General features: G+C 43.8%; 4 protein-coding genes across 15 annotated transcripts in view; 1 reads left to right on the forward strand and 3 right to left on the reverse strand.

Moving 5' to 3' along the window:
- Nucleotides 1-91: 91 nt before the first annotated feature.
- On the reverse strand, nucleotides 92-11,767 carry LOC126921816 (uncharacterized). Of its 3 annotated transcripts, none has more exons than XM_050733693.1 (9): nucleotides 10,906-11,767; nucleotides 5,492-5,841; nucleotides 3,977-5,409; nucleotides 3,690-3,876; nucleotides 3,457-3,615; nucleotides 1,735-3,344; nucleotides 1,249-1,620; nucleotides 1,016-1,144; nucleotides 92-455 (listed from the first exon to the last, which is right to left on the reverse strand). In XM_050733693.1, the coding sequence occupies exons 2-9, from the start codon at nucleotides 5,765-5,767 to the stop codon at nucleotides 260-262; spliced, it is 4,362 nt and encodes a 1,453-aa protein (XP_050589650.1). In that variant the 5' UTR covers nucleotides 5,768-5,841; nucleotides 10,906-11,767; the 3' UTR covers nucleotides 92-259. The 3 variants fall into 3 exon arrangements, with proteins under 3 accessions (XP_050589650.1, XP_050589651.1, XP_050589649.1); XM_050733694.1 differs by having other exon boundaries at nucleotides 1,249-1,617; nucleotides 5,492-5,845; nucleotides 8,663-11,767; XM_050733692.1 differs by having other exon boundaries at nucleotides 5,492-5,845; nucleotides 8,663-11,767.
- Nucleotides 11,768-11,915: 148 nt separating this feature from the next.
- LOC126921837 (NADH dehydrogenase [ubiquinone] 1 alpha subcomplex subunit 5) lies at nucleotides 11,916-12,820 on the reverse strand. Its single transcript, XM_050733752.1, has 3 exons — nucleotides 12,655-12,820; nucleotides 12,298-12,459; nucleotides 11,916-12,183 (listed from the first exon to the last, which is right to left on the reverse strand). The coding sequence occupies exons 1-3, from the start codon at nucleotides 12,673-12,675 to the stop codon at nucleotides 12,010-12,012; spliced, it is 357 nt and encodes a 118-aa protein (XP_050589709.1). The 5' UTR covers nucleotides 12,676-12,820; the 3' UTR covers nucleotides 11,916-12,009.
- Nucleotides 12,821-13,104: 284 nt separating this feature from the next.
- LOC126921835 (40S ribosomal protein S5) lies at nucleotides 13,105-14,733 on the reverse strand. Of its 2 annotated transcripts, none has more exons than XM_050733749.1 (3): nucleotides 14,616-14,733; nucleotides 13,587-13,959; nucleotides 13,105-13,438 (listed from the first exon to the last, which is right to left on the reverse strand). In XM_050733749.1, the coding sequence occupies exons 2-3, from the start codon at nucleotides 13,950-13,952 to the stop codon at nucleotides 13,154-13,156; spliced, it is 651 nt and encodes a 216-aa protein (XP_050589706.1). In that variant the 5' UTR covers nucleotides 13,953-13,959; nucleotides 14,616-14,733; the 3' UTR covers nucleotides 13,105-13,153. The 2 variants fall into 2 exon arrangements, with proteins under 2 accessions (XP_050589706.1, XP_050589707.1); XM_050733750.1 differs by having other exon boundaries at nucleotides 14,526-14,668.
- A 178-nt stretch (nucleotides 14,734-14,911) lies between these two features.
- The window catches only part of LOC126921813 (zinc finger protein 608-like), a 33,185-nt gene continuing 25,437 nt past the window's right edge, over nucleotides 14,912-22,659 (forward strand). Inside the window, exons 1-2 of one of the 9 annotated variants that reach the window (XM_050733678.1) lie at nucleotides 14,912-15,224; nucleotides 21,794-22,567. The gene's annotated coding sequence lies outside the window, so the exon portion shown is untranslated. Of the gene's footprint in view, nucleotides 15,225-19,964; nucleotides 20,220-20,297; nucleotides 20,400-20,751; nucleotides 22,568-22,659 lie in introns of those variants that run through there. The other 8 variants (XM_050733685.1, XM_050733676.1, XM_050733677.1 and 5 more) reach the window with 8 other exon arrangements.

Below are 22,659 nucleotides of genomic sequence, written 5' to 3' on the forward strand. Positions count from 1 at the left end.
TATCGGTTGTAGTTGCGATTAGTTTTCTGCGCATGCGCGACGAGTTCGACTAAACTCGATTGTAACCGCCGCAACATTCGAAATCGGAAAGCACGTTGTAAAAACAAGATAATATTTTATTCGATTATATATTACATATATACACCGCGTTATATACATAATAACAATATATATAGAATCGTAGTAAACGTAGAAAATGATATGTTTCGCAACATATTCTCGATACTGTCAGGAAAAATGTTGGTTAAAAAACGGGAGATTAGCTCGGAATGGGCGGAGGTGGACGAGGATTGAAGGAAATCGGCTTGTATGTTTTTCGCTTCGAAAACGGTTGCACTCCGGTTAGTATAAAATCGTGGGTAGGATTCCTTGGATGTCTCGTTGATTCTACCAGCAGCGACAAATCTTCCTCGGATGCGGTTGCTGCGGCCACGCTTCGTACTGGACTACCGGACCTGCTCTCAACGTTCGTTCGCTGTTTGTCTTCGTTCCAACTGTCTCGCTCTTGGCGTTTGACGAAAAAATTCGAGCGATTCGACGATTCGTGTCTTCGGTTAAGAGTTTTTCTGGTTTCGGGTTGCGAATCGACTCGTTTGGCCGTTGTTTAACGCGGTACAGTAGAATTCGAAAAAATACATGTATATCGATCGATCGTTCGAACGCTCTTTCTTCGAAACGAGTCGTCGATTCGCTAGACTCTGCTGTCGCGGATTCATGCACGATATTAACTTAGCTCTAATGAAGCGTTGTTAGATGACTAGAGGCGTTAGGATTATTTCTATATCATGCCCAGCTTAAAAATTCCACGAAACGATCAACGATCGTGAATGGAACACGAACGAAACAGCGTCCCGTTAAGAATCGTAAGCATAGGTACCGTCTAGGTACCGTATGCTACAGAGTCCATATAAAAGATCGATACCAACGCGATTGGACGCAAACGGCGAAGAAAGCGTTTTTATTTTCTAAGCTTTCGGTTCACCAGCAAATCGAGATTCCGTATGCTCGAACCTACCTAGGTCGATGGGGTTTGCTCTTGATTCTGTTTTGCCTGGAATGCGGCCTCGTGTTCGATTGGGACAGTTCGCTGTCGCTACTCGCGAAAGAGGTTTTAGTTGCCACGGTGCCGTGCGCGAAATCTTTCCTACGAGAGAAACGTAACGTCTCGAATGAAACAGAAGGAGAGGGAAGGAGAGAGAGAGAGAGAGAGAGGAAGAAAGGTATATTGTTTCAACAAATCAGGCTTACCTATAATTGTCCGACTTTGGAGTAGAATTGGACGCAATTGGTGGCTTGCCAGGTTGGACGTTAGCGTCGACGAAAACGTGCGAACTTTTCGGAATGTCGCAAACTATCTTTGGATGAACAGTTGTTTGTCTGTGATTGTCTAAATGATTACAGGTATCCGGTGACCAATCGTAATACTTTGGTCGATAGTCTTTTCGCTCGGCACGAAGTTGTTTAGTCGAATCCGAGTCACCGATAGAACGTTTGCCAGGTGCTATCGTGGACGAGTTCCCAGTTGGCAACGAAGTAGGAGAGGATGCGGTGGAGGAAGGAGCGCCGTCCGGATCGGCACGAGACAACTGCGAACCATCCCAGTCGGGGGTCGGCAGGCTACTGCAACAACGAACGATCTCGAGATATCGAGTTGTAGCACGATAGGTATGTATAGTTGCGTATGCAAGGCATGTTGACTCGTCGTTTTCAGCCCAGAGTCGGGTACATACTTACTTGAAATTCTCTTCCATTTCTTTGAAAAGACGCAACTGTTGTCTGATACTCGCTTTTTCTTTCGCGCGTTTTCGTTGAAACTCTTCCTCCACTTTGCGCATCGCTTCGAGTTCGCCCTTTCTTTGCCGTTCTTTCGCCTCGGCTTCCCTCGATAGCTTCTCGGCCAATCGACGTCTTTCTATCTGTCTAACCGTCGACTGAAAAGTAAACCTTCTGCTTCTCGAATTATTCTTCCTTTGCGGTTTCGATTCTCCGATCGCGTCGAAGTTGGAGGTCCGCGTTTCTTGGTCGTCGTTCGCAGAAGACAAGAACGTTCTCCTTTGCTTCGGCTGACTGACGTTCTCGCGTGGTTCGGGACAAGTCGAAAGCTCGTTAAGACCTCTGCAATCGTTGCCGTCAATGCGACTTTTCAATCTTTTACATCGTTGTTTCGATACGTTGCCGACCTTGTCCTCGTCTTCGTCCTCGTACTCGTTGTCGTCATCTTCTTCTATTTCCTCCTCCTCTTCATCCTCTTCCTCGCGCTCGTGCGCCTCCTCGACTCGGTCTTCCTTGTTATCGTCGTTGTCCACGTCGATGTTGCTGTTTCGATCGGCATTCTTGTACGCGTTTAATCGAAATGACGCGATTTCAGCCTGACATTCACCTTGTTCCTCGCTATTTTGCTCGCGATTGATCGTGCTGGTTTCCGTGTAATCGGTAGAACCGATTTTTCTACTCCTTAAATGCTGCGCTCGATGTTCCGTTTCGTTAGTCTCCGGTAGATACATAACGTGACCGCCAGGCATAAGATACGAAAAAGACGGAGGCTTCAGGATAACTGGAAAATCATTTTCTTTGACTTTAGCATCGCGGTCCATCGCCTGATTGATTCGCGAGTCTCGTTCGTCGTCGACGTCTTCTGTCAAATCATCATCAATGCCATTATCGCCGTCGTTGTTGTCTTCGTCTTCGTCATCGACGTCGTCGTCGTTATCGTCATCGTCGCTATCGCGCGACCGTTGAACGCGTCGAGCGACGCGATCTCGATACGGAAACGGCTGCCAAATCGAGGGCGAAATACGCGCCGCTTCGATGCGGCCGCGATTGTGCTGCAACGAGGTTGGCGCGCTGGTCGATAACAACCAGTTATCGTCGAGAACGTCGCGAGTACATTTTCTCTGATGTTCGTGCGAGCCTATACCGAAAGCTCCCGAAACCGATCTCTTCAGCTTCTGAAGCGAATTGAACGCAGATGCCTCCCTGGCCTTGGTTTCCGGAGCGTAGAGACACGTCGTCGTCCTGGCTTCGTCTCTGGGTAAGGAAAGGGAGAAGACGTGCGCTCGCGGAGAATGATATTTCAACGGAGTGGATAAAGGCGGCGGCGAATCGACGCCGGCGTCGCTGCTCGACTCCTCTCCCAAATCCTGTTGCGGCGTCCAAGTCGGCCTCGTCACGGTCGTTTTCATCCTGTTGATCGTACTAACGTCGAACGAGTCTTCGTTGCCGGCACCGGCATCCCCGGATATCCCGGAGTCCCCGGACTTGTCGTGCCAACTGCGGGGTCCCAAAGACAGCGGGAAAGGTGGTGGTGGCCTCGAGAGCCGCTCTATTCGCTCCTCGAACAGCACCTAAAAGAGAAACGAACGCCCGACGACATTCGCGGTTTCAACCGGAATCGAACCGGATCGAAACGGGGAAGGTGAGGATCGATCAACGAACAAAAACGTTACGGCTACGAACCGGGATTTCTTCGCTGGCGGTGCTCATACTCGGGCCCGGTGTTTCCAATGTCGAAAGCAATCTCCACGCAGCAGATGGCGAAAATCGCGGAATTTCCAACTGCTTCTTCGGCAAGGTGGGACGCAGCTTCAGCGAGATATTTTCCACCACGTTTCTTTCCTGAAAATGTTTCGCCGATCGGTTCGTGAAACGAACGAGAAGAAAAAGAGCAGATCGAGCGATCGACGACTCACATTATCGTCCATGTCATCAGTCGTATCCGTGACGAAGGAAGGTCGGCCGTCTGCTTGATCGCGATGCAGAAACTTGACCTCGGACTCGAACTTTCCCTCGATATCCTGGTCCTGGTGGGCTCGAGACTCTGCAGCCGAACCCTCGTTCATGCCGAAGTAAAAGGTCTTTGGCGTCGTCGAGGCAAATCTAACAGGCAACGAAGACAGGTGTAAGTTATCGCGTACGTTATCGAAAGAGGAAACCATCGACGATTGGAACCGTAAACGAGTCGCGAAAAGCAACTTACGATTGATTGTGTTCTCGATCCTCCGATCGTTCGTTCGGGGCGGAGTTGCCCGTTTCTCCCACGTACTCGTTGCCTAGCGATCGCGCTTCGGATTTCTCGGCTATCGCGACGTCTGGCCACTTTTGATCGGGCGGTTGTTTCGCCGAAACGATCTTCGACCGACGGTCATCGTCTCGTCTGCTGCCAGGATCCGAATTTTGCTGCTGATGTTGCCACGGTCGCCCTTCGGTCGACTTGGAACTATTGACAACGTCAACCGCGTCGTTCGCTGGCCGATCCCTCGATGCCGGACTTTCGTAGGTTCGACGACGTCGATTCGATTTAGCGATCGCATCGCGGTCGACGCCTCCTTCTGTTTCGCGATTGCCCGTTTCGATAACGTTGGCTGAATCCGAGGATCGACCGCGTTGATCCCGCTCCTTACCGTCGTCGCGATTCTCTCGCACATCTTCGATCTCGTTACGTCGACGACTCGATCGTTGATCGGCAAGGCCGACCGTTTCCGTGTCGAAACGGTCGCCCCGACGATCATGCGTGGATTCATCGAACGCAGTTCCGTTGGAATCTAACTTGTCGCGGACTCTCTTAGCCACTCGAATCAACTCCGCCTGAAACTCTGGGCTACTGATGCTTCTTTGAAGCGTGTTCTTTCCGTGATCGGACAGCCTGGAACGATGGTGGCGATGTTCGTCGACGTTCGGGCGATCGCGATCGTGCCGGTTAACAGGCACTGCATCCGCAACGACCTCGTCGTTGTCGGAATGCTGCGTCGACCGAGAAGGACGAGAAGCGCCGTTCCAATGGTTGGGCGCGTCTCGTTGCGTGGGTCGGGATCGTTCGCGATCACAGTCGGACGACGGTGACAGCTGCCAGGTGATTTGGGCTTTCTTCGATTCGGCGCGAGTTTTAAACAGGCGGGATCTTCGTGGAGGCGGTTGAACTTGAGAACGATGGTGATGGTGTTCGAATTGATGAGCATGAGAATGAGGATGGGAATGGAAATGCGCGTGCGGATAGAAACGGGAGTCGACATCTCGCGAGGAGTCTCCATGGAGAGTAGGAGAGGCGGGAGATGCCGGCGGAGCAGGAGCTTTGTACTTTTTCCTAGGTTTGTATGCGCTTTCGAGTCGTTCTTTGGATTCCTTGCCATAGCGGTAACAGCTGGATGATGGCGGAATTGTCTCTTGCCTGTCGATCGAGTTGCTCGATAAATCGGAGCGGCCCGGGGTCGGAGGATAGACCAGATGTTCTGGAGAACAACGAAGATCAGGCTCGCTGCCAAACTTCTTCAGATTACCGGCACTGGTGTTCGCATCTGGCCGACTCGAATCGGCTCGATAGCGACAGCAGTGCCGATCGATCCTTCTGGAACAGGGTTGGACGAGGTTCGATGCGGAACCGCTTCTCTCCCGAAACGAAGGATCGTTGGTACGCTGCAACAGAAAGACGGTCAAGGCAATGATGCATGATTTTCTAGGTCGCGTTCGTTTTCTACTAATTAACGACGAGTTTCACCTTGGTGAGGTCGCGAGATGACGCGAACGTCGGTGCTCTGCGACCACTGATCGTTCCACCGTTCTGTATGATACTTCCGTTGTCGGTGGCGCGTAACCTCTGATTCGGTGGCTCGGGGAGGACCTTGCGCGCAGCGGTTGGCTGCGACCGATGTCTCGTTAATTCCCGAGGGAAGGACTGAGACCAACCCCGATTTGCTCCATCCGGCACGGTCAGCCCGTTCGAACACACGGACGCAGCCTGCTGATCTCGAGAACTGCTCCCATTGTTGCCCATCTCGACGACCCTGCGGCGTCCTCGCTGCAGCTACGAGAACCGCGACCGATCCTCCATCGTCCGTGCATTCGGCGCTTCCTAAAATTCTTTGTAATTTCATCATCCTCGCTTTCTTCTGCCTCGTCTGCCTTCCCTGCCTTTCTTGCTTTCCATTCGTATTTCGTTCTACTTGGCACAACGTTGGTCGAGCCAACGAAATGCTTCTCGTTCGTGGAGACGAACTGAGCGAACCGAAGAGAAGACCAACCGTGCTCGATACCAGCGGTAACGGTTTTGCCTAACGGGTTCGAATTAGTGCAGGAGTCTCGATAAATCGACGGCCGGCGGGATATACTGCGTGCGCGTTGCTCGTCTTCTTCGAAAAATCGACTGGCTCGGTCTCAAGTAATCGCGCCACGCTCGAATAGACGCGACGATAAATACGATCACGGCGAGTAAATTTACACGCCTACTGCTTTTCCCCTAAACGAGTATTCGATCTTTCGAGCAACGTTCCCGACGTTGTTGCGTAAAAGCGAGGAGAAAGCTGTGCCGAGAGGCATCTTCGTCGTCGTCATCTTTGCCGTAACGCTTCCTCGACCTTCGGCTGGTCGCTTGTCTATCGCCGGAGCGATTGCCGCCAATAGCCCAATTAGTCCGATCGGTAGTAATCGGAAAATCGGGTGAGAGCGTTCCTGCATCGATGTATATATGGAAGGTGAAGAAGAAAAAGACAGCAAGAGAGAGAGAGAGAGAGAAAGAGAAATTGAAGTACGCCGTAGATGAAATCGGATCGAGGTCGCGGTCCACGTGTGAAAAAGAGAGTTTTCCAGGACAAGTTCGATCCAGTATATCCGGTGAGAGCGGACAAGCGATAACTGTCAGCCTGTTCTCATCTTGCGCATTCTCTCTTTGCTTTCGAAGTCGAGAACGCGTTTCATGACCGAAATTCGATCGATGAGAACGTAAACGGAAGAATCCGCGGAAGGAATCCGAAAGTTGATAAACCAGTCCGGAGAAGGGGAAGAATGGCGGGAGAATGCCGTCAGTTGTCGCGGTAGGACAAAACACGAATCGATGTCGATGTCGTGTTGCACTGGTGGCCTATTCCTAGCCGAATCAATGCAACGGAACAAGCGCAAGAAGAAAAGGGGAAAAACGACAGGAGGACAAGTGGAAAAAAGGAGAGAAGCGATCGTTTCGACTCTGACACGGCAAAGTCTACCGTACAGCGGGTACAGAGCGGCGATTAGTCGTGGATCGTTGGCTCGCTTCACGGGACGTGAGTCGTTGGCCGAATAGTTGCATGATCCCAGGCTCTAGACCGATGTTGCGCGTCGGACCTTCGCCTCGATTTCTCTCGTAACGGTTCGAATGCCGTATGTATTACGCGGCACCGTAATAGACCGTGTACGATTTCCGTATTTGCTCGTACGTGCCACTTCCTCTTCCGTCGTTTCGCGGCAAAATTTCTTACAACGACCGTTGCTCGTCATCCGTTTTCGTCATTTCGCGCTCGCTTATCGAGCACTGGCGTTAGCGTCGTAAGACGAGATCGATCAGAAAAACGACGAACGACGGAAAGAAATATAGAGGACAAAGAGAAGGGAAAGCAAAAGCGCCGAACACTATCCAGGAACGAAGGCGAGTTCCACGGAAGGAGAGCGAACGAAACGCATAACCGGTTATCGTTTAACTGCCCGATCGTTGTGGGTCTTGCCATTTGGTCTTTCGTTCTACGTTTCTAGTTCGGAGTTGCGTTCCCGTGCAAAAATCGCCTAGACAAAGCATATGCCCGACCGGATCGTTTGACGCATCAAACGCAAATGACAAACGACGACGACGGCAGCAACGACGAGTACGAGCGCGTAGCTCTTCCTTTTTGGAAACAGCGATTATCCCGCGGTTGTTGGATCTGGGCGCGAGCTAAAACGAAAAGGAGAGAAGGGCTGAGGTTTGGTCCTAGTGGGAAGTTTGCAGGCAGAAGGAGACAAGAAAAGGTAGGAAGAGGACGGGGTGCGGGAGTCGGAGAAAGATAGAAGAGAACGGCAGGATATCGAGAACGAGTACGGATGGGTTTTATTCGCGAGGCATCTGGGTCAGTCAGAGTCGCACAAGTGCACTGTGCCGCACCTATTCCGTTCGCCGCACCTGTGCGCATGCGTGTTGGCTAGCAGGAGCGTAAAATCTCGGTGGATCGGAGATTCGATCGAACGAACGAGCCAAACGAAACCAGAAAAGAAAGAACGCCGCAAAAGCGAAAAAAAAGAAGCGGCATCGTTCGGAATTATTTTCTCAGCATCGTTTCCCAGGAATTTTGGTATGCGGAAGGAAAGCTACGTAGCAAGGTTCGCAGAGCGATTGAGCGAAAGGCGGAGAAAAGAGAAGGGAGGGAACTACGTGTGTGCGTTATCTATATGACGGTGTTGGTGGTGGCAGCCGTCGAGCAATGTGTACCGGTAAAGAGAGAGCTAAGTATATGTATAGTTACATTCCGGTTAATAAAAGAGAGAAGGAAGAGAGAGAGAGAAGGGGCAGTATCGATGCGAGAATGAAAGAGAGCACGGAACATTTCGGACACGAAGCAGAGATAAATGCGATCGGTAATGGAGGGAACGACGCGGCCGATTCGATGTTCGGAGTTCGCGGAATATTCGGCGCCCGGGGAGGCCCTTCGATCGCTCACTCTCCCGTACCACCACTTTTTCCGAGCATTTCTTTCTCGTGCAGCGCGAGTCTACTAACAAGTATATAATATATAAGCAATATACGTCTATTTTGTCTTTTTGCCTTTCTTAGCTTCGACTTAACTCGCTGTTTGCCCTTGTGGCCATCACCACAGCGCTGTCATCGCTATTGCCATCGTAATCGTCGTCTTACCTATCGTTATTCTCTCGTCAACTTTCGACTACTGACCTCATTCGAACCACGATTCTCTCTGTTATTGCTGCGCGCGGTACTTTGACTGCTGTCGCATTACCGGGAAACTAGCATCGAAAATCCAGGTCAATCGCGCGCCCGCCCATACGTGCGATTCTTTCGTGAGATGAAGCGTTCGTTGCGAAACTTCCTGCGCGCGTTGCGCGGATCCACGATTCCTCGAAAGCAAATATGTACGCGGAGTCGGTCAAATTTCGCCATACTTTTCTTTCCCCAACAGATGTCGTCCGCGAACGAGATTCTACATATCGACTTTAACGAAAATAGAGTTACTACGAATGCTACTCATAATCCATAATCCACTGACTGATGAAGAATGGCATACCCAGCCGCGATAATTCAACGAGGATTGTGCCGTCCTCGACGCTGAAGGGCAAATGGCAAGAACCAGCGAGAAGTGAAAGCTGTGTTTGCGCAAAGAAGGAACAGCGATGCGTTCAAGATCCGAATGATTTTATTTGATATTCCGACACGGCTCTTTTAAATATATCCTTCGTTGAAAGAGAAGAAAGGAAAGAAGAAAAAGGAACGGCTCCATTAGCGATGAGCCTGCCAACAATGTTGATCGAGGAAAGAAGACGGTGTGAAACTGTGCGTCTAGTCGAACGGAATCGAAAGAAACGAAACGGATGGGAAGCGAAATGAAACGAAGCGAAACGAACCGTAATCATCCGCGCATTGAAGAAACTACGAGTGTTAGAAGAGAAAGGATGGAAGATCCGACAGTCCTCCGTGCGAGAAGTGAACCGCTTTTCTCAAGGAAGCGAGGAGAGTAATACGACCGTCGCTTTACGACTCGAGATTCGTTGTTCGTGAGATACCGTCTCGTTAATTGGAAACTACCGAGCGAAAGCTTCGTTAATGGGCAACAAATGAAAACTACGCTTAACGCGCTACCATAGACGTATACACAAAGTAGCCAAGTATACGCTTGCTTACGATTCGATGCAGCTGCGACTGCGCGAACAAACTTGACATCATATAGGGCGCGCGCAAACCAAATTTCCTTCTTCGAAACTTTCCTACGCGCCGATCGACCGTTTCAGCGCACGGCTTTCTCGTTCGTAGAACACGCAAGAAAACGCCGTCGATTAACCTTGGATAGCTCTGTATCGCATTATCTTTATGTAGTACCACGTCCGGACCTGAACTGTTGTTGCATGTGACACCCTGATAAAGTGTATCGGTAAGGAAAAATCAAGCGGCGAAACGTCCCCAGCGAAGCGGATCGATATTCTGACTCGACTTGCACGCGTTTTAATCGCGTCTAAGCTGTAACCTAAGCGGAAATTCAAGCCAGAATGGCTAGCGCGAAAAACGACCAACGCGCATTTGCAATCCCTCTCACCTGCGTCGCAGAACAAAAATTTAAGCTTCATGATTTAATGATTCCTCGTGTTTCGTTTTTTTCCAAAAGCTCCGTCGCGGTTATGGATTGAAAAAAAAGAGGAAAACGGATACGAGAAAGAGAAAACGTCGCGTTGCAGGAATCGTTAAAGAGTAAACAAAGCTAGTGGTCTCTCGGTAAGGCACATCGAGCGGGAAGCATCTAACGGGGCAACGTCACGGCGCGTTAATCTTCTTCCGATTTTGCCTATTCTTTCCGTATTTCTCCCATCTTTCGCGACAACAACCGACCGCGATCGTACGGATTCTTTCCACGATCGGCGATTCGAGAATCGTTCGAGAAATCAGCAAAGACAAATCTCTCGCGAGATTGTTTTCGCTGTTTGTTCGACCGATGCTAATATCTCTACCGCTTTCGTTTCGTGGCAATCAACGAAATTACACGCATTGTATTCGTGAACGGGAACAGGGACACGGTTTTTTCCACGAGTATTGTTCCTCATCTTAGAATCTGTCGTGCACATTTATCTCCTGAATGATGCTCCCACCGTGTTTCTTGGCCATTTCGAATACACGGCCTTTTAAAATTTCTGTTGCGTCGCGTCGCGCGAAAGGTCTTTGCGTTCGAAAGGAGGCCATCGATTCTTAAGCAGTCAGGATGCAAATTCGTACAACGTTCATTTTTTTAACCGATTTCGAAGTAATTTCATGGCTCCTGTTCTTTAAAATCCTGTCATCGTACGAAAAACTGGAAGCAATACACTCCTATTCGTCAATATAAGAATTGAAAATTTATCGATCCTACGATTGCGATAAATACACATTTCTCGACCATTTTCTCAGTGTTATTACATTTACATGTACATATATACTTGCCTTAATTATAGTTAGCGGTAGCGTAGAATAAACAGCAAACAACACGTAAAAGTCGAATTGTACGATATTATTCACTGTCGCGAGTATTTCCGTGCGGTACGACTTCTCTCTTCCTAGAGATCGACTGTTATCGTACGCTGTGGCACACGCGCAATTTCCCCGACGACTAGTTAAATTTCAAATGTCGAATTCGCGAGACTATAATCGTACTTTTGGTATGCGAACGTCTGCCACGAGATTAAGCGTGGCATTAGGCAACGATTAAGGATAAACGAAAATCGGCTGACGAGAAAGCGAATGAGAAAGTAGGTATGGCAGCAGGAAGAACAAGATATAAAGTAAGGATGAGAGAAGGATCAAAGTGAGGGAGAGGAGGGAAAATAGTTGCAAAAATGGGAAAAGAGGAAAAAGAGAAAGGAGGAAAGAAGAGAAAAGGAGAAGAAGAAAACAAAGAGCGAAATCGTCGAACTGCACGGTGCGTTTAGATGGTAAGACGACTCAAAAGAGAGTGCGATCCGCGCGGTCCTTATCCTCGAACGCGACGCGAAATCGGAACTGAGCGACGGTGGCGGCGGCGACGGCGGCCCTCGAATCCCCACCCCTGTGAACACTGGTTAAAACCGTTCTCCTACCATCGCTCGTCTTTCATCTATCTACCAACCTGCCTACTATCTCTCCATCCTTTTCACCTAACCATGTGACGCATAGCATTGTCCCTTCCCCTACCTATCTCATCCTTGCCGCATTCCTTTCAACGTATTCCTTCTATATGAATGTGTCATGTGACGTTTCTTCTAAAGTTCCAACAATTAAACGTAGCTGTTCAACATTTCGCCACCTTTTTTCGCTAAATGTTCGAATCGTGATATATCATCCGATTTTCTTCCTTCTGCGATCCTTTATCTCAATACCTCGTGTCTTTACGCATGTCAATATTAGCAACTATTTGCTTTAGGGAATACGTACTTGCTATCAACAATAAACACGATCGTTGACAATGCGTTGCTACGTGGAAGTATAATTTAATCTATGATTCTATTACATTAACCGATAAGCTATTCGCTTAGTACTATGTACAAATATTTGAAAGGTAATTAAAATTATTTGTGAGGGGGCCAAGTCCACTGATGCGGAGGAGCATTTTCCATCAATTTTTCCCATGGCTTGCGCTCAAGCATATCCTGTACCAAGTTCAGTTCGTTCTTCGCCTGAATTATTAGTTCCTCGACTTGTCCCTGGTTTATCTTTTCCTCTATAACAGGAATGCTTTCATTCTGCAACGTCAGATATGTACATATTATATCGGTAATTCGATTCGAAATAAAAATATCGTCCAAATATCGTTTTCATCTGATCTAGTATTTAAGAATCCTTAAGTGAGAAATAACCTGTAATATAATATCGTTCCTTTCCTTAACCAAACTTTCGACAGATTTCCTGTAAATATAGTCTTGTGGCAACTGACTCACGAGTCGTAAAATTCTGTCATACAATGTACGAAGTTCCACACGAGGATTTACAGATACAGCGAGTCCAGTTAAGTTTGTTGACTATGAATAAAAAGATATTATTATTGAACAGAACATGAAAAAAAGGTTTGGGATGTTTATTATAATCATACCGTTACGTTATCGGTATGGTTATGTTTTGAACGAAATGACGGAACCATTTCAAGAATGAAAGAGATATTATCCAATTATTTTAGCAAGTTACTAATTATATTATGTTATACACAGAGACGTTACCTTTTTCAATAATCCTGACATGATCGTACATGTACGACCTATTTCTCTGAAATAAAAACCAATTACGCGATCAACTTCCGATTTGACTCAACCTCTAAATTATACAATACGATATATTTTCTGTAGTGGTAACACTGCATCGCTACAACATCGCCATCTCGACAATAAATTGTCAACTATGCTTGGTATGTTCAAATTAAAGAATCATGCAATTTCTAAATATCGTTCATCTCCCATTCATCTTAATCGAATCATTCCCTGTTGATTTTGTTCACTTTTGCGTTAGCCTTCCAACAGAATTCGCTCGTTATTTCGTTAACGTACAAAATTATGAAATTGAAGATCAAATAATGGTTATTCGAATAACAATTCCATCTTTTTTTTTACCATGATGTATCCTTATACGTGTAGTATATGAAAGAAAAGGACGGAAAACATATAGAACAAGAATCACTTTAAAGATATATCATTTATTTTATGTTTTCACAAATAAACATGTTTATCTGTTAGATTTAGCAACACGTTCAAGTTCGTCTTTCTTTTTAATCGCGTAAGAATTAGACGAACCTTTGGCAGCATTGATGAGTTCATCCGCCAAACATTCGGCAATTGTCTTAATATTACGGAATGCGGCTTCCCTAGCACCGGTACATAATAACCAAATAGCCTGATTTACTCGTCGTAGCGGAGAAACATCCACCGCTTGTCTTCTAACTGTACCAGCACGACCAATACGCGTGGAATCTTCTCTTGGTCCTGAGTTAATGATAGCCGTCACAAGAACCTTCATACAAACGTAATAAACGTAAAGATAAACGTGTGTAAACGCATTTTCATTCTAATTTTACTTATTCATATATATATATGTACATATATAAAATAGAATGACCATAGTTAGTTACAAAAAAAAATGACTATAATATATGCATTACCTGTAAAGGATTATCACCCGTTAACAGGTGAATTATTTCAAAGGCATGTTTTACAATTCTTACTGCCATTAACTTTTTGCCATTATTTCTTCCGTGCATCATTAAAGAATTTGTAAGGCGTTCAACTATGGGACATTGAGCTTTCCGAAAACGTTTCGCAGCATAACGTCCAGCAGAATGTGGTAGATATTTTGCATTTTTCTCTTTTACAGCGATATAATCTTGTAATGACATATCGTTCACCTGTACATCATCGCAATTCCAACGACCAAATAATTTAATTTCTGGCAATTCAGCAGAAAGTGCCACTGGCAAAGTTGTAGTGGTAGGTACCACTATATCGTCATATGTTTCCATGTCAGCCATGATTTATCTGTAAAATAAAAGTTATCGTTAAAAACTTCTTATATATGTGTTATTTATATAAATTGTATATTAATAATGCAAAATCATAGATCGCCAATTTTTAGCACTATGTGGATAAATCACAGGGAGAATATATTCATTATTCTGCAAAATGAATATAAAAATTGAAAATTTGAAAAATATTCCATTTAACGGATTCAAATATTGCAAACGCTGTTTATTTTTGTTAAATGTCAATGAATGCGATACATTGATAGAAATGAGGGAAAAAAAGAAAGAAAACAAAAAAAAGAGAAAGAAATATGTATAAACATTGCTTAGTTGTATAACTACTAAAGTTTGACAGAAATTGTAACAGCGCGGAGTAGTTGAAACGATATAGACGTTCAACGCAATTTCTTTGAAATTAAATGTTTCCAACGTCCTCTCGTTGTTATCTATGAAGCACTACACTTTGTTGATATAAAAACTTGTATACGAATAACACGAAGACATGTGGCCATGTGGTCGCGTGCACGAATCGAAACATATTTAACTGGTAAATAGTAAAACGTATTATACGTTTTTAATCACCGATTATCGTTTGTACGTTGCCAATATAATGATATCACTTTTTTCAACACAACTGAACAGGTAAAGTTATCGAATCTTCGAATCCCTTACCATGCAAATTTCGTTCACGTCTTCTCTGGAGTGAGTGTGAACAGGAAAAGACCATGACACTAGTGGCGCTTCGACCTGTGACTGCCGGATTTCACATACCCTAGTCAATTTCAACATACAACATAACTATCTTTAATTTCCATATTATATATATTTATGATATAATATGGACTACTGTCATATGTAATTAATTTCCATCGTTTCCTTGATCGATTAATTTTTTGTTGTAATGAAGAAACATGACAAGTTTTCAATATTATAGTCGTTAATTTGACTACCAAGTGTTTACAGCAGTACTGGTAAACGCACAAGCAGAGACGATTGGTTCGTGAGTTGCCATTTTGTCCGTCTATTTATGAGTAATTCTACTTAAATAACATATTATTAGTGAATTTTTGTGATATTCTATTCAGTTGTCATAATTGTTTAAATGTGTGGATGTGAAACAGTTCGATAATAGTGTACGATCAAGTGTTTGGTTTCATGTTTGGGGTTAGTACCGGTTACCGCGAGTAAACCGGTACATGTCGAATAGATAAGTTCACATCAACTACGAAAGATGTCACTACTAAAAAATCTGGAACAACTTCCGGTCTTTAGAAGGAAACGGTAAGTGTTATTTGTATTTTTATATTTGTCTCTAATTTATCTTTGGACATGATACTACGCGTCGACAGTAAATGAATCTCATTTCTCCAAGAATTATGTATATCAGATAAATGTATTGCGCGACCTATCCATGTTCTTACAAAGTATGTAGTTACCCAGGTAGTAAGATATACGACATTGTACTTGTGAAAACAAGCAATTAATGTATCAGAGAGAGAGAGAGAGAGAGAGAGAGAGAGAGAGAGAGAGAGAGAGAGAGAGAGAGAGAGAGAGAGAGAGAGAGAGAGAGAGAGAGAGAGAGAGAGAGAGAGAGAGAGAGAGAGAGAGAGTGTGAGAGGGCGGGCGAGAATGAAGGGGGCGAGCGGTAAGAACAGCTAAGTACGAAACTTTAAATATTATATCAATTATTTCATATATTGCAAAAATATTGTGACCATTGCAATTCAATAAAAGTATTCGTAAAGATAGTTACAATTTTATACTTGAATGATAAATGAATTGGTTTGGTAGAGGAAATAAGTATCGCGAATAATTTGCAATGTCATGTTAATAACAATATCAATATTACAGTAAAGCAAAATAAAAGGAAAGAAACAAGAATGAGAACAGATTGTCGTCGAATAGTTGAATTTACCACCACGATTTAAGAATAAATTCGTATTGGAAGTTAGGTTTCTAAATCTGTTTGTTCTAAGATTTGATCTAGCTTTAAAGGTTCTGTCATTAAGGAAGGTTCCCGTCATTAGCGAAACGTATTCGTTCATTAAAGCCATAAAGTTCGTAAATTTGTTTGTTAATATACAGTTAACAGGATAAATTCAAAATCGAGGGACTATCAACAATAAATCAGAATGACGTGGAATTTAGCTCGGTTTGGATCTGCATCTAATTCAGCTGGTGTTTTTCTTTGAATGGAAGCAACGCGGTGAAAAGTAGAAGGGCACCGATAGCCGAATCGTGGGAGGGTTCGAACATGGGGTGTATCCTAGCAACTTACCGAACCGCTAGAGGGTAGTCGTTCAGTGACGTAGCTACAGATTTCCTACCTGCTGTATCGACTATTTTATAGATATTCTGTAATTGTTCTTCTTCATTTCCTCGATGTATAGAATTGACCATCTATTCGTTGGCAACGTTAACCTTTCGTTTACCGTTATCTTTTATTACCGTAACAAACTTGTGCCATAAAATGTACTAATATAATACACAGAACAACGAAGGGAAGCGGAGGGAGCTTTAATTTGCTTTCAAGCGTGTATGTGTATGCGCATGCGTACACAGTGCACACTTGTGTACATTCATTAGTATTATATGAAATGATCTGTGAAGAGAAGGTTTAAGGTAAAGTTGTAAATGGATTTCACAGAGAAGAAGGAAATTTATTAGGGGACAAGGGTATATGGAATGTTGGAAAAAGGCAAATAGGACAAAATGTGCCAAGTACGGATGAACAACCATTTCATCCTATGTAGTCGTATGACGAACCAGGTAGTTTATGTCTCTACTCTCTGCAGATTCGATGAGGTAATTTGTCCTAAAGCAAGAATTATGGAGCAATTTGTCAATTGATTCATTGAGTAAGGACGTGTAAAAATTTCCATAATTTAGAGTAATTATGCCGTAAGTGTAACAAACTAAAAAACCAGGAAAATACGCGAAGAATAAGAAAGGAAGGATAGGTAGATATTTACCTATAATTTCGCACACGAAAGAAAAAACGTTAAGTGGGTTTCGGACATTTGTATAGAGCAATTAGTATTTACAAAGCGGATAGACGAGGTAGAAACTAAACTTCGAACCTAGGGGGAATTTAACTGGTGTAACGGCAATGAAACTACGAAATCGGTGTGTGAAGTAGATGGAAGATACGAGCACAAAGGACACGCGAGGGGGTGAGAAAGATGAGTGAAAGAGAACCGTGCGCGCGAGGGGGTTGACAAGACCACATGCTGCGAATACTCTTCTCGCGTAGTACTGTCCCCTATCTTTTTCTCTCCTAGTTCTCCCCTCTCTTTCTTCTATGCTTCATACTCCACGCTCCCTTTTCCTTTACATTCCCCTTGCCTATTACCTTTCGTTCGCGCGTCCTTTCTCCCATCCACTTCTCCGCACACGCATCCACTGTCAGTCCTGTCCGATCTGCTCTCCGACGTTTCAACCAGGCTTCTGCTTTTACTTCTGCTTCTGCAACGCCCCACTCACGCTAAACTTGCATCGAATCTCTTCTACACCAAGCAAATTGTAATTTCAAGTCCTATCATGTTTATACACGACTTTAAGTATTTGTTGTAAAGATAAATAATTCATATTAATTTGGATATTAACAAAATTAAGCGTAATTCAATTAGCGAATGCGTTATATTTGAAGCAGTTGATCTCGATATTTTTTATCATGCTAAAATAGATTTCGAGAAACGCAAGATTCCACGTTTTTTATAGTTTAATGATTGTAGAAAATACTGAAAAGGGACTGAAGAATGAGACAGATGGAAAAGGTTATTAAATGAATGTTGAAGTTGGAACAAGATAGCGATGACACTACGCTCCTAGTTAATGTTGTAGAAAGTAAAAAAAAAAAAGAAACGTACAACAGTAAGATAAGCGTAGCTTTGGTAATGGTTCAACGAAACCCGGACGCGGTGTAACCAAATCAATGCAACGTCGATTTGAGTCGAATCGAATCGAGTTTACGAGAGACTAAATTTTTCGAATGGAAACGATCGCATCGAGAAATTCTACATTATAGCATCCGCGAGGATCGACAACGCCACGCCCATCCGGATATCGATTCGTTGACAACGTTGCTTTTCGCTCGTGGCTCGGACATACCAAACTTGGGACAGTGAACATTGTCGTCCTTTCTAATTCCCCTCTTTTCATTTTTTTCCTATTTTACTTCAAACCGCTGTCCTTGTGTCGTAAAGATTTCTCGCGAATCGATTGCAGAAAAAGACAAGAAGAATAAGGAGAAAAAACTGGAAAAAAATATCGAGCTAAGATCTACATTGGGAATCCTCTGAGAAAATTTGCCTTACTTCGTGCAAGCTTCGATGTTCGAAAAAAAAAATTGTTTTTCAGAAGTGCATTTCATAAGTCATCATCGACCACTCTTGCTATGTTGATATTGGTTTCGCTTATCGAAAGTAGCAATGTCACTGTGTTTCAAACGTCTCTTCTCTATCGAATACAAATATGTAACAACGGAATAAATCCTATTTTACGAAGTAACATAATTTCGTTCGATTTACGATGATTTCTTCGTTTCGTTGTGTAGCATTCAATCATTGACACTTTTACGAAGGACTAACTGTTGAGAGGTTATATACGAAAGAGGGGGAAGAGAAAGGGGAAAGAAAGGAATTGAATACAATTGCTTGGAAGCTTAATGAAAACTTTTATCTAAAAAGATATTGTTATTTGTTATTATTATTCTGATACTTTGTTTCTTCTGAGAAAAATTAATCTGTAAATGCTGTAAGCAAGGATATATATATACATATATATACCTGCAATGAACAGGATCAGTATATCGTAAAAAAGAGGCATTAAGATTTACCCCATAGCTCGTTTTTACCGCATTTATTATTGCTTCAAACTCAGTAAGTAATTATACGTAGATATATTATTTACCGTGATGTAGTGAAAGGATTATCGATCGTTTTGAGGGTTTGAACAAATTATGTTGTAAATTTTTGTATTTGTAATAATGCTCGGAAATATCGTGACATTTTAATAACACTATGCATAATAAAATCGAAATACGAACAAGTAGTAGTTTTCTTTTTTCTTCCTTTTTAATCGATCAAATCAAGTTACAATTAGATGTCTGTAACTGTCACGTAAATGATTTAAGACTCGAAATGTTTCAAACATGGGTATAATGAGATTGAAAGAATAGCAAAAAGAAGAATAAAGTAAGGGTGGGTTTTCGTGAACAGCATAATTACTCATAGAAGAATAATATTACGAAATGAATTTTGGTGGTAGATTTGTCTGGTAGCTTGAAAAGGTCAAGTTCCTTTAAAGCTATCATTAATGGAACTGCTACGTCCGTTTACTCTTAGCCACGATCCACGTCGTACGGTTCATTATGGGAACTAAGAATCGTCGACGAGAAAGAGATGGTACTCGAGAAGAACCAACCGAATGAGCGAACTTGAGTATGCACTATGCACGTGTGTGTGGATATATAGAAGGGGGGAGCAGAAAAAGTAAAGTGACGTGGTGTCGATGCTGAGTGGGGAAGTTCTGACGAGGAGAGACAATAGGGAAGAAAGAAGAGCAATGGAGCAACGGAGAGAAACAAAATGTTCTGTACCAGCTATGGATGGGATCTTGAAGAACATATATTACGAAACTGTCAAGGATCAAAGTCAATGCATATACAAGTTGATTCGATCGGTTTATCGCATACGTTATACAAAGTATCGTATAAATATCAACAATGAAGATGCACTTAAAAAAAAAGTAAAAGAAAACAGTATAATTGTTCTATGAAATTTACGATAATAATAAAATCTTTTGTAAAACCATTTTTTGGAAGAATGTAATGGCTGCGTCGAACAAGTTTGATTCGACTTATCTGAAGTTGAATTTTCTTATCGAGTAATATGTATGAAAGGCTCGTGTAAGAAAATACGTTGAGATTACATATAAAAGGAGCACTAAGAAGGGAGAAAGACAGGGAGAGAGAGATTTTTGTTTCGATGTACATATATATGTATGTACACTGCTAACAATCAGGGCTGCTTTTGACGAGGAAAACCAGGAGAAGATGGTGAAGAGAAGGAATAGGAGGTAAAGGAGGAGGAGAAGGAAGAGTAGGAGGAGGGTATCTAGCTCCTTCGGGCTCCTTCGTGTTCCTTCGTACTTCTCCACGCTCCTTCGGCTTCTTTTCTTCTTTCCGGGTTTTGCCACGCTCACCGTGACACCACACGGCCTTCGGTAGAAGACGACGGAGGACGCCTGTGCAGAACCCTCGCCCTGCTTCTAACGGTTGGCCAGCACCGGAAATCAACGACCAGGCACCCCTTTCCTTATCTTTCATTTTCTTTTTCTTTTCTGTTGCTTTAGTTTTCTTCCTTTTTTTTCTCGCCGCATATTCACATCTGTTTGTATGCAGTTAAAACCCTCGATGCATCTTCGAACAAGGAAAAACTATCTACATTTCTTAAGGTAACTTTTTGTTTCAAGCACCCAGAGTGTGTTACTTTTGATTAAGAAAAAGAAGAAAATTACGTACTTAGTAATGAATAAAATGACAATATACATAATAAAATACAATATGAATTGATAAAAATCAAACGGTACAACGTAATATTTATCGATGCAATATTAATCGGAAATTAGCAAGCCTATATATATAAACATGAAAGATATCCTGCAGATCGATACAACTTTTACCGCAAATAGCGCTCGTAAAGTATAAAACGAAGTGAAATTTTTTAATCTATTAGAAATTATTTGTATGGTGAGATAATGAAAAAAAGCATTGGTTCCTCGTTTGTAAGGGAAGAGAAGGGCAACTGAAGCGATAGATACGGTCCTATCCGAAGTTTGTCGAATAGAGTCGAGGATAGCCGATCTTGGTGGAGGCCCGTAGCCATGTGTTGCGGTCTGCCGTGAGTGCTTTCTGACAAGGGAGGTGCGGTGTCTGCGTTTTTTCTTTACTGATCGCAGGCCAGAAAACCGGGATTTTTCGAATAAACAGAAGAGGTACGTGCAATTACAGTATGTTGGGATATTATCGGTAAGATTGGAAAGTGCTCAAGTGGAGGAAAAACTGGATATTTGGAAAAGAAAGTGTGTATATTTCTCGCGCGGCGTCGGCCGAACGAAACGACGACGACGAAGGAGCTCTGCTTCGTCTCTCAATGTATACACGAGTCTACGGTCGGTATGTGTGTTTGTTTGTGAGAGTGCGCGATCGAAACGAATAGCACCGATCCGGAGCAGTTGAAGACCGGTAGACGTTCACGTACGCAGCCACTGAGAAACACGGAGGCATTGAGTGGAAACGAAGAAAGAGAGAGTGCGCATGATAATCGTATCCTCGATAGCTGCCAGATAAAGACGCACAGGGTGCTGCGTGCAACTTCTCTCTTTTACACGTACACGTATATATACAGGCACACGTATACTAAACACAAGAACGTGCGCGACCGCGCGCATACACACGCATATATACACGTATACAAACACGTACGACACGCACGCAAACTTATGCACGTATTATATTCTTTCATTCTCGCTCTCATGGATGCTCTGTTCTTTTCCTTCCTTTCCCTTTTTCATCCTGATGTTTCTATCTTTCTCGATAACTCCGTCTCTATGTCTGTTCTTGCGTGTGTAGCAGGGTGAGCACGCGAGCAAACGACAAACGAACGAATGCGCACGGGCATGTTCGTTCTGTGTTGGTATTAACATCCCGTTCGTTGTGTTTTGTGTATTCTGTTTGTAGCGAATGTCGCCCAGACATATCCTAACCATCGCAAGTATGGCTGGTTGATCGAACACGACGATGCCAGTTTTGTAATTTTTAGCTACACGGTATCTTTTTGTCTGTCCAGAAGTGAAAGAAGAGGAGGAGAAGGCAGTTATCGAATCTATTGGGGCCTGCGAATGTTGGTCGCGTAAAGGGGACTCGCGTACGATGTACGCGTCCTCGGACTTCGGGAAAGTGCTACGTATGTTCGTTCCTTCGTCGTGTGTACGTGTTTATCGTGTGTGACGAAAAGTAGTGCACTATCGCTATGTGTTAGCTTCTTAGATTGCTATGTGTTAAAGAGGATCTTAATAGAAGAATATAGTAACATCAGTGGAAAAAGAGAAAGAAAATAGAAAAGGAGATGCAAGGTGAAACAAGTGAGCGAGAGTGAAGGTGGACGGGGCACACGCATCGGTTAGTTAACGCTACTACCGAAAAAGAAGAGGAACGCGCGTAGCGTCGCATGGATAATCGAGCCTGTACACTGTACACTGTACACGATGCAAAGTGCGTACTACAGAGAGTATCTATGTGTCTGTGCGAGCGTGCGCGAACGCGACCGCCTGTGTATTTAAACGTATCGAGATCTGGTTGAGTGATTCGTCCCTAGTGTGTTCGCGTTTATGCGTGGGAACGAGGTCGCGAGGTGAATTTTCTACGCGCCACGAGACACTCGACAATACTGGAAAATTAATCATCTTTCTTCAAATTGGATTACCTATTGGGATACACCACTTTCGATGAATTCGTATGAACGATAACACGAGACAACATCGATGAAACAAAAGAAAAGAAAGAATGGATTTTTGAAACGATCAACGCGAATTTGTCCAGTCTTCGATACAAGCGCACGATGGTAAGAAGCTTGTAAAAGTATTTCCATCGATTTATACAACGTTGTATTTTTCATTCGTACGTCGTGTACACATTTTTATCGGGCGCGTATGT

Source organism: Bombus affinis, chromosome 11 (genome assembly GCF_024516045.1).
Source record: "Bombus affinis isolate iyBomAffi1 chromosome 11, iyBomAffi1.2, whole genome shotgun sequence".
NCBI classification, from domain to species: domain Eukaryota; kingdom Metazoa; phylum Arthropoda; class Insecta; order Hymenoptera; family Apidae; genus Bombus; species Bombus affinis.

What these genes read in the sequence shown, in the direction of transcription:
- LOC126921816 (XM_050733693.1), bottom strand. Translation starts at nt 5,767, where the DNA reads ATGGGCAACAATGGGAGCAGTTCTCGAGATCAGCAGGCTGCGTCCGTG. An exon ending in CATCTCGCGACCTCACCAAG is followed by an intron (nt 5,410 to 5,491) that starts GTGAAACTCGTC and finishes TTTCTGTTGCAG; the next exon opens with CGTACCAACGATCCTTCGTT. An exon ending in CTGATGACATGGACGATAAT is followed by an intron (nt 3,616 to 3,689) that starts GTGAGTCGTCGA and finishes AAACATTTTCAG; the next exon opens with GAAAGAAACGTGGTGGAAAA.
- LOC126921837 (XM_050733752.1), bottom strand. Translation starts at nt 12,675, where the DNA reads ATGTCAGGATTATTGAAAAAG. An exon ending in TGTCAGGATTATTGAAAAAG is followed by an intron (nt 12,460 to 12,654) that starts GTAACGTCTCTG and finishes TTTTATTCATAG; the next exon opens with TCAACAAACTTAACTGGACT. An exon ending in GGAACGATATTATATTACAG is followed by an intron (nt 12,184 to 12,297) that starts GTTATTTCTCAC and finishes CTGACGTTGCAG; the next exon opens with AATGAAAGCATTCCTGTTAT.
- LOC126921835 (XM_050733749.1), bottom strand. Translation starts at nt 13,952, where the DNA reads ATGGCTGACATGGAAACATATGACGATATAGTGGTACCTACCACTACA. An exon ending in CGGGTGATAATCCTTTACAG is followed by an intron (nt 13,439 to 13,586) that starts GTAATGCATATA and finishes GTTTGTATGAAG; the next exon opens with GTTCTTGTGACGGCTATCAT.